This window comes from Neomonachus schauinslandi, chromosome 3 (genome assembly GCF_002201575.2).
Source record: "Neomonachus schauinslandi chromosome 3, ASM220157v2, whole genome shotgun sequence".
Taxonomy (NCBI): domain Eukaryota; kingdom Metazoa; phylum Chordata; class Mammalia; order Carnivora; family Phocidae; genus Neomonachus; species Neomonachus schauinslandi.
The window spans coordinates 47,156,426-47,166,720 of record NC_058405.1 but is presented as its reverse complement, the minus strand read 5'-3'; the positions used below and the strand labels follow the sequence as shown (position 1 = coordinate 47,166,720).

Here is a 10,295-nt window from a genome sequence, read left to right as displayed (position 1 = left end):
CTAATTCTCTTGTATTATAATACTGATGCTTCTATTATTTGAATTGAGCTTTTTTAGTGGTACTAAACTCTAAATTGTATATATGTGGTTTGTATCATTCCATATATTTAAAATAATATACATATAAATATATAGTTACATAATGGCTACTATATATTATTTGTGTGTATAAATTTCTGATGCCTTCACTTGAAAAAACAAAACTTTCTTTTTTTTTTTTGCTAACCTTAGGAAACATTCTTTGACCTGTTTCTTTTTTCATTTTGATTTAATTCCTTGATTCATAGTATACTATTTTTGTTGTTGTACTATTTACCATAGTCAATAACTTACTTCCATCATTTCTGCCTGATAAAACAGCATTTGCAAGCTTTTGTTATATTTATTATATTCTTCCACAAACCTCCACTGTCTTTCCATCTGGAACATTCACCATGAGTGCCTTGGGTCTGTTACCCGAGATCAGAGATGTGTTCAGTCCTAGCCAGCCGTCAGAGAGATCATCTTTTTCCTGGTGATAGGTAAATGAAGTCTTTATAAACAATGACTTTGACCTCTCTAGACAGCGCCTTTGGTTTTCAGGGTCATTTAATTTAAGGCATTGTGTCTTCCTACATTTTGTTACAATTGTCCTCTTCTATTCCATGTTAAAAAAAAAAAATCTTAGCACATCTAAGGGTGTTGCTTTGCTTAGGGCTTCAAATGCAAAGTAAAAGACAAATCGAGGACAGGAGAGAAAAAGGACTAATTTGCATGGAAGTTTACCTTTGCTATTTTTGTACTTTCCTGAATATGAAGATGATGGTTGAATTGTTGGAAGGGCTAACAATTACAGTCAGTATGTGAGTTCATATAATTTGCTTTCTGCACTAGTCCATAATCCATATTTTTCTGAGTATATATATATATTTTTTTTTCTTTAGTATCTGCAGCCATTTTAATGGTATTGTTGATCCTGTCAGTGGGGATAATACATTATCTGATCCATTAGCAAATACCACTGCAGGGAAATATTATTGCAGGAAACATGCAGTCACCAATATTTTATATGTAACCATGGAAAGGATGCAAAATATACTAAATTGATTACCAGAACAGTTTGTACACATCATGAATTTTTTACAACTGTATAAATTAATACAATGGAATATGACTTTTCAGAGTCCCAAGGTATAATACATGTAGTGGGCCTGAGGAATGCATGTGCCGACCTGAACCAAAATATTAGTAAGTTTAATTTTAATAATGTTTTGTAAATATAAACCTGAAATTTGCTGCTAAAATGCTCAGGTTGGCATTATATTATGCAATGATAGTTGAAGTTTAGAACCAACTCTCGTTTGCCACAGATGCTTTGAGAAGGTGATAGAGACTGGCATCAAAAGACTAAGCTAATAGTCTGTAATGTGGAGGCTTCATGCTTAACTTTATTAATGGCACTTTCGGTTATGGGTTCACTCTTGTTAAGGTGTTCTCTAGCTTCAAGGAAGAATAGCAATAACGTATCTAGAAGTAGAATTGCAGAAAAGCAAAGTTTTTTGGTCACAGCTCTATATACATATTAGCCCTGCTTCTGACATAGGTATCAGAGGATTGTCTTAAGGAGAAGCACTGTTCAATTTCATGTATTTAACTAAACATTTTTTTTATTATGTTATGTTAGTCATCTTTAGTTTTTGATGTAGTGTTCCATGATTCAGTGTTTGCGTATAATACCCAGTGCTCCATGCAGTACGTGCCCTCCTTAATACCCATCACTGGGCTAACCCATAACTAAACATTTTTAATGATGAGGTAAGGTCAACAGCAACCAAGTTCCAAAGCCTTGCTATACAGGGTTAGCAAAGGAGCAGTAGTATCAACATTATGTACCTGGACACAGCCTAGTCATGCAGCATCTCAGCTCTACCCTTAAGCCCCTAGCTCATAATTTACACTTTAACAAAGCTCCGGGCCATTTGTATTCTTCGTCAAGTTTGAGAAGTATTTCTCTAAAATACCCTCAGTTTGCCACCAGTGAAAGACTGTCTATCTATGACCCAACAAGGCTTGTTTCTGTATGTGCCAAGAAAATGGTAAGAGCCAAAGTACACAAATAATCTACAAGGTGCTAAAGCACGCTAACGGAATATGAGTAGATGTGAAGACTTGTGTTACGTCCTCATGATTGAAAGTTATAAATCCTATGACATGAACATGAATTTCTTAGGGAAGTATAGCAGCCAAAACAGTTCAACTACAGTAATTAGTTCATTACGGGGACTTAGTAATATCTGGTTTTTGCTCAAGTCATACAGCATTTTTTATTATTATCTTGTTCTGTAATATTTCTAATGATTAAAGCAAGTACAAAATCCTTTATGTAAAAGGTGAGTCTAAATCTGAAATAAATATATTCAATGGAAATGAATCTGTCATTTTCTTTTATTTCTAAAGCACTTTAAAAATTTTTATAGTACAATTTTTTATAACAAGCATTATTCAATTGTGAATACATTTTTCCATGCTGAAGATAGCTGTTTGGTGTGGGCTCTCTTTTCTGCTATATTTGTAAATATAGACTTGTTTCAAATTTTTTTCAAGTATTCTTTAATTTCTAATTATTATTTGTTGTGTTGCTAGCATGTTCTTGCTGGCATAGGTCCTTTAGAAATGCTCTGTGGGTATTCACACTGTTCATTTGTCTTTTTGAGAGTAAATATACATGTATGTATGCTCTGCTGAGGTACTAAACTACAAAATCCTCACAAGTTAAATTCAGATTTTTTTAGGTTTCAGTGATGCCTTAAGCACAGTACCAAAAAAAAAAAAAGTTACCTATCCCCTCTGGAGGTTGGATAGGAATGTGAAATTCTCACTGAAAAATGATTTACAGTTCTTAGAAACAAAATGTATTACAAATATGATATATGAAATAATACAAAATGTATTACAAAGATGAAATATCATATTTCTGGTATTTTTCTTGGGGAAAAATTCTGGCATTTTCTTGGGGAAAAGGGGGAAGATGAAATGTCTGCTTTTGTTTCCAAGTTGTTTTGAGTTGTACTGTTTCTTGTACTAGCATTTCATAATGGAGCTGGATATTTTCTGGCAAAGACATCTGTGAGCTACTGCAAGATAATTCTGTAGGACATCAAAGAAATTAATGACAGAAAGAGTTAATTCTATTTCTAAAAGAAATAGCTGCTTTGTGGAGCTAGAAAGTAGTTGAGGCTACTGGGATAATCTGAGTCAATTATATTGAATTCACATAGGGTGATTATGTAGTCCTCAGCCCCTCCCTCCACCAGCTGTTCTTAATCAGTCCTGATTCCTTAGTTCAACTAATGCCCCCTACAATGCTGATTCTGTCTTGCTCAAGCAAGACTCCTTTAATAATTGCTCACTCATTTGGATCAAACTCTCCCATCACTTGTCTTTCTACTTTTTTGCTTCCTACCAGCTGTTTTTGACTTCTTTATATCAAATATTAATGATTTCTTGTTTTTCTTTGCTATAAAATGTGAAATTCACATAAAATGTGAAATTCACAATGACCACTGATTTTTTTCCAAACAACAGAGTAAAAGTCCAGAAATGTTTAAGAGCTTCACTTAAAAAAAATTTTTTAAAGGTTTATTTATCTTAGAGTGAATGCGTTCACACACAAGCGGGGGGAGGGGCAGAGGGAGAGAATCTTCAAGCAGATTCCCCACTGAGCACGGAGTCTGACATGGGGCTCGATCCCACCACCCAGGAGATCATGACCTGAGCTGAAACCAAGAGTCAGATGCCTAACTGACTGAGCCACCCATGCGCCCCATAAGAGTTTCACTTTTATTGCTATGGTTAATTTCTGGAGGGAAAAAGATTATAAAAGAAATAAACATCTACACACCCATTTAAACATTATTTCTTGAATGGTATCTGTCATCTGTAGTAGACTTTGTCCATCTGTTTTGTGTGCCATTTTAGATTAAGGGTGATGTATTTTCTAAATGGAAATGAAATTATTTGTATCCATCACATACTGACTTTTTCTGGTATCTATTTTCAGAGAGTCATAGAAAAATAAAACACCCTCCCGCTTCTGAGAACACAGTTCTACATTTGTATAAGACATTAATTATTTTAAACCAATGTTTAGTGATTTTATGTCCTTTACCAATTATGTAATACCAAATTGCCATATTGTGGAGCATCCATTTTACTTTATGTTTAAAAATATAAACTGTATGTAATCTGGAATCTCCAATGGTTGTAATGCAATGGATCAATATGAATCATTAACGAATAGCTGAATTCTCAATGTACCCTGAAAGCTGGTACTACTTAGTTACTGTTGCCCATATATGAAGCTAGATGTTTAAAAATATTATTTAATTCAGATTTTTAATACATTTTCAGTACAAAAACCTATGAGGTAAGTCTGATTACAGTTTACTGATACACAACTTAAACTTCATGAGTTGAATGCCTGTATTTAAATTGGAATTTTTACCCTGAGAACTAAGCAAGTTCTTCTCCATCACTTCAGTCTCCGGCTGTCATACTTTTCTTGCTGTTGTAGACTCACGAAGTCAAATGGCCATACACAGCATGTCAACCATACTCTTTATCCATTACTATATCCCTTCCTTATTACTCTAGCAGTCCAGTCTCTTTTACCCAGGTATTGTTACATTTTTCAGGTTTATCCTTGTCTTCCCCCACCTGCAAAACCCCACTTTTTAGTCACTTTAAGAGAAAGTTAACATGGAAGCAAAATATGCAACTAATAATCTTATGCTAATGTATTAATAATTCATTTAACTTGATGTGTTTCTTTTCCCAAGAGGTCAGCATTTAGAGAGAGATGGAAAGCCTATGTTTATCCTAAGGCACTTCCAATAATGGAATTTCCAATGATGAGAAAGTGCCTTTGGGCAGGAGAAGTTTTTTCCCATTCGTATTACAGATATCCATGAGGAGGGGCGTATTGGAGCTGGTTTGTACCAACTTGTGAGAACCGATCGTTAAGGTAAGGACACTGTCCCTGTAGATCTTATGCTCTAGTACATGGTAACAGTACATCAACAACAACCAAAAAAACCAAAATCAAAACCAAAAACAAACACGAAACATGAAAAGCAAAACTAAGATACACATGTACAGTATATTTTAGGTAAGATGGATAGTGAAATCTCATGAGAATGTGACATTTGAGTTGTGGCTTGAAGGAAGCAAGAGAGGGAGCTTTGTGAATATCTGGGCAGAAGATTCCTAGTAAAGAGAATGCCAAGAGCAAAGATCCTGTGGCATGAGTGTGCCTGCTGTGTCTGAAGCAAAGTGAGGACCATATGACTAGAGGTGAGTGAGACAGAGGTGAGGAGTTGGTCATTAGAGTACAGAAATAACAAATGGCCAGATCCCACAGAGGGCCATGTGGTTGCAGTAAGAACTGTGGCTTTTACTTGAGATGATATGAGAAGATTTTAAAGCAAAGGAACGACATGGAAACCCATTTTTAAATGGGATCTATCTGGCTGCTATAATGAGAATAGATTGGAAAGGAGGAGAGTAGACACAGAGAAACCTATTAGAAAGCTGTATCATTTCCAGGAGGCTTGGACTATAATAGTTGCATTAGTGATAATAAAAACCAAGTGAGATTCTTTGAAAAGATATAGTTAGAATACCTGGGTTGAAGGAGAAAGGAAGGTAAGCTGACTCTAAGGTTTTTACCTCAGCAATTAGGTGGGGAATTTGCAGTAATTAAGAGTTTGGAAGTGAATCACAGATCTTATTTTTAGATAATTTGTATTAAAAATGCCTGTTAGACTTCAGAAGGGAGATGTAGAGTAAGCAGTTGGATATACACGAGTCTGAAGTACAGGCTAAAAAATAGATTGGGGTGTCATCAGCAAGTAGATGGCATTTATTTATTTATTCGTTTATTATTTTTTTCTCAATAAGCTTTTGTTTTAATGGGTCTCAAAATTCTGTGAGATTTTTGGTCAAGTTGTTTCCATTAAAAAGTACTGATTTTAAAAGCTAATAACTTAAAACTGCCCCCCCCCCCCGCCACACACACAAAACAAATGGTCCACAAAACATTCTCTTTTCCGTTTTACGAGGCATTGTTACCATTAACCAGCCTTTTACTATTAAACTTAAATGCCCAATTGATACAAACAGTTCTGAGACGTTCTCCCACCGCTGATTAACACTGGGGTGGCAGGTATTAGGAATAATATTCATTTAGCTTTCTGAGCTTTCTGGGTGGATTGGTGACCTTGCCAGCTCCAGCTGCCTTCTTGTCCACTGCTTTGGGGACACCCACAGCAACCATCTGTCTCATGTCACGAACAGCAAAACAGCCCAGAGGAGGATAGTCAGAGAAGTTCTCAACACACCATATCAACAATAGCGGTGTCATCGGATTTTAAGAACTTGGGGCCATCTTCCAGCTTTTCTCCAGAACGATGATCAATCTTCTCCTTCAACTCAGAAAACTTGCAAGCAATGTGAGCTGGGTGACAATGCAGCACAGGGGCATAGCCAGCATTGATTTGGCCTGGATGGTTCAGGATAATCACATGAGCCCCGAAGCCAGCTGCTTCCATGGATGGGTCATTTTTGCTGTCACCAGTCACATTGCCAGGGCGAACATCCTTGACAGATACGTTCTTTTTTGTTTGTTTGTTTAATTTTTTTTTATTCTTATGTTAATCCCCATATATTACATCATTAGTTTTAGATGTAGTGTTCCATGATTCATTGTTTGTGCATAACACCCAGTGCTCAATGCAGAACGTGCCCTCTTTCATACCCATCACCAGGCTAACCCATCCTCCCACCCCCCTCCCCTCTAGAACCCTCAGTTTGTTTTTCAGAGCCCATCATCTCTCATGGTTCATCTACCCCTCTGATTTCCCCCCCTTCATTCTTCCCCTCCTGCTACCTTCTTCTTTTTCTTCTTCTTTTTTTTCTTAACATATATTGTATTATTTGTTTCAGAGGTACAGATCTGAGATTCAACAGTCTTGCACAATTCACAGTGCTTACCAGAGCACATACCCTCCCCAGTGTCTATTACCCAGTCACCTGCTCCCTCCCACCCCACCCCCCACTCCAGCAACCCTCAGTTTGTTTCCTGAGATTAAGAATTCCTCATATCAGTGAGGTCATATGATACATGTCTTTCTCTGTTTGACTTATTTTGCTCAACATAATACCCTCCAGTTCCATCCACATCGTTGCAAATGGCAAGATCTGATTCCTTTTGATGGCTGCATAATATTCCATTGTGTATATATATATATATATATATATATATATATATATATACCACATCTTCTTTATCCATTCATCTGTCGATGGACATCTTGGCTCTTTCCACAGTTTGGCTATTGTGGACATTGCTGCTATAAACATCGGGGTCCAAAATCTATAAAGAACTCATCAAACTTGGGGCGCCTGGGTGGCTCAGTCGTTAAGCGTCTGCCTTCGGCTCAGGTCATGATCCCAGGGTCCTGGGATTGAGCCCCACATCAGGCTCCCTGCTCCGTGGAAAGCCTGCTTCTCCCTCTCCCACTCCCCCTGCTTGTGTTCCCTCTCTCGCTTGCTCTCTCTCTGTCAAATAAATAAATAAATAAAATCTTAAAAAAAAAAAAGAACTCATCAAACTCAACACCGAAAGAACAAAGAATCCAATCAAGAAATGGGCAGAAGACATGAACAGACATTTTTCCAAAGAAGACATCCAAATGGCCAACAGATACATGAAAAAGTGCTCAATATTGCTTGGCATCAGGGAAATCCAAATCAAAACCTCAATGAGATACCACCTCACACCAGTCAGAATGGCTAAAATTAACAAGTCAGGAAATGACAGATGTTGGCGGGGATGCGGGGAAAGGGGAACCCTCCTCCACTGTTGGTGGGAATGCAAGCTGGTGCAGCCACTCTGGAAAACAGTATGGAGGTTCCTCAAAAACTTGAAAATAGAGCTACCATATGATCCAGCAATTGCACTACTAGGTATTTACCCCAAAGATACAAAAGATAGGGATCTGAAAGGGTACGTGCACCCCAACAGATATGTTCTTGACATTGAAGTCCACATTGTCCCCAGCAAAAGCCTCACTCAAAGCTTCATGGTGCATTTCAACAGATTTTACTTCAGTTGTGACATTGACTAAAGCAAAGGAGACCACCACTGACAGGTTTAAGAACACCAATCTCCACCTGGGCCATAGGGACAGTACCAATACCACCAATTTTGTAGATGTCCTGGAGAGACATACGCAAGGGCTTGTCAGTTGGACGAGTTGGTGGCAGAATGCAATCCAGAGCTCCAAGCATGTGGTTCCACTGGCATTCCCATCTTTATGGGTGACTTCCCCTCCCTTGAACCAAGACATGTTAGCACTTGGCTCCAGCATGTTGTCACCGTTCCAACCAAAAATTGGCACAAATGCTATTGTGTCAGGGTTGTATTCAATTTTCCTAATGTAGGTGTTGCCTTCCTTAATGATTTCCTTGCATCTCTTCTGGCTATAGGAAGACTCAGTGGAATCCATTTTGTTAACACCGACAATTAGTTGTTTCACACCCAGTATGTAAGCCAGAAGGGCATGCTCACAGTTCTGCCTGTTCTTGGAGCTACCTGCTTCAAGTTCACCAACACCAGCAGCAACAATCAAGACAGCACGGTCAGCCTGAGATGTGCCTGTAATCATGTTTTTGGTAAAGTCTCTGTGTCCTGGGGCATCAATAATGGGCCCATGACACTCAGTCTCAAATTTCCGCAGAGAGATATCAACGGTGATACCCTGTTCACGTTCAACTGTCAGTTAATCCAAGACCCAGCTACACTTGAAGGAGCCCCTTCCCGTCTAGCAATCTCCTTCTCAAATTTTTCGATAGTTTTCTTGTCGATCCCACCACACGGTAGATCAGATGACCAGTAGTGGTAGACTTGCCCAAATCTATGTGTCCAATGGTGACAATGTTGATATGAGGCTTTTCCTTTCCCCCTTTTGGTTTAGGTTTAGCGGTGGATTGCACGATACCTGTGTTGTAGAAGCAAACCCATTGTGAAAAAATAGTAGATGGTATTTAAAATCATGAGGCAGAATGGGATCACTTAGGGAGTAAATATAGGTAGAAAAACAAATCTCTTTAATGAGATAGACTTTACCCAGAGTATTATAGGTAAACCACTACCTACATAACAGTCTCTCCTCTTCCTCCATCTCGGCTTATACACATGCTAATATAAACAAAACACTATTTCACCTTATATTCTTTAGAAAAATCTAACTCTTATCAATACTTTAAAATTCAGCTTAATCATCATATTCTCCATGTATCTAGAGAATGGCCGAGTTGTCATTTTAATAGAAAATTATAGACTCACACACTAATCCCCCTTTATTTAACTTACATTCCTGTAGTGTTATTGTCTTTTGTATCATCTCTCTCACCCGTCAGATCATGAACTTTCTAGAGGCGAGGATCACATATTTCCCATGCCCAGCCTTCCACTTGAAAATTTGAAGATACTTAGGGTATAAATAAATAAAATAAAAAGAAATAATAGTAGAAAATAAGAGGGGAAAAAGGATAAAGAGAGTTTGCAGGGAAACAGTGGAAAGGGATGTGGGGGAGGGAGACAAATATGAAAAGCTGCTTGTAATTTTTACAGACATGGAATACATACTGTATAGCTTAGCAGAACATGATTCAATTTCCTCTTCTGTGAAATGAGAGTGTTGAACTAAGTCCCTTCCAGATTTAAAATGCAAAGGCTTTATGACTCTCAGATTCCCAAGTGAAATATGATCTGTGATTCGTGTATGTTTTTTCTTCTCCGTGTGTGGTCATGCCTGGTTATCTAAAGCCCTCTTGCCGGCCGGGGATGCCGTCACCACCCCTGCTTCCTCTTATGTCCTCTCTGCCCTGATTTACTAGGCTTTAATACCATCCTTATTTTACACGTTATTATTGCCTCTCAAAAAAATACATGTCTGCTGTATTTGCAATTTTTGTTTGCTCTGTGTCGCCTTGACTTCCTTTTTCACTTTGTAAAGCAAAAGAGAAGAAAACCAACCAAACAAAAGCCCTCTTTTTCCTCTCTTTAAAAAAAAAAAAGAGAGAAACAAAACTTTGACATTAGGCAGAAAGAGGATCAGTAAATACTATCACTTAAAAACTGCTGAAGAAGACATTGGATAGGAAAACGTGACAGGAGTTTGCCATCGTTATAATTCATTCACATGTGGTGTTTCAGAGAAGCTTGCCATTGACTGCTACTGCTCCATAGTTTG

General features: G+C 37.8%; 1 protein-coding gene across 1 annotated transcript; it reads right to left on the bottom strand.

The window, feature by feature from the left end:
* Positions 1–6,368: 6,368 nt before the first annotated feature.
* On the bottom strand, positions 6,369–9,221 carry LOC110587641 (elongation factor 1-alpha 1-like). Its single transcript, XM_044913486.1, has 4 exons — positions 9,197–9,221; positions 8,911–9,038; positions 8,049–8,798; positions 6,369–6,476 (listed from the first exon to the last, which is right to left on the bottom strand). Exons 1-4 carry the CDS (start codon positions 9,219–9,221, stop codon positions 6,369–6,371), a joined length of 1,011 nt encoding a protein of 336 aa, XP_044769421.1.
* Positions 9,222–10,295: the final 1,074 nt, after the last annotated feature.

What these genes read in the sequence shown, in the direction of transcription:
- LOC110587641 (XM_044913486.1), bottom strand. Translation starts at nt 9,221, where the DNA reads ATGGAGGAAGAGGAGAGACTGTTAT. An exon ending in GGAAGAGGAGAGACTGTTAT is followed by an intron (nt 9,039 to 9,196) that starts GTAGGTAGTGGT and finishes TCTACAACACAG; the next exon opens with GTATCGTGCAATCCACCGCT. An exon ending in GTCATCTGATCTACCGTGTG is followed by an intron (nt 8,799 to 8,910) that starts GTGGGATCGACA and finishes GAACGTGAACAG; the next exon opens with GGTATCACCGTTGATATCTC.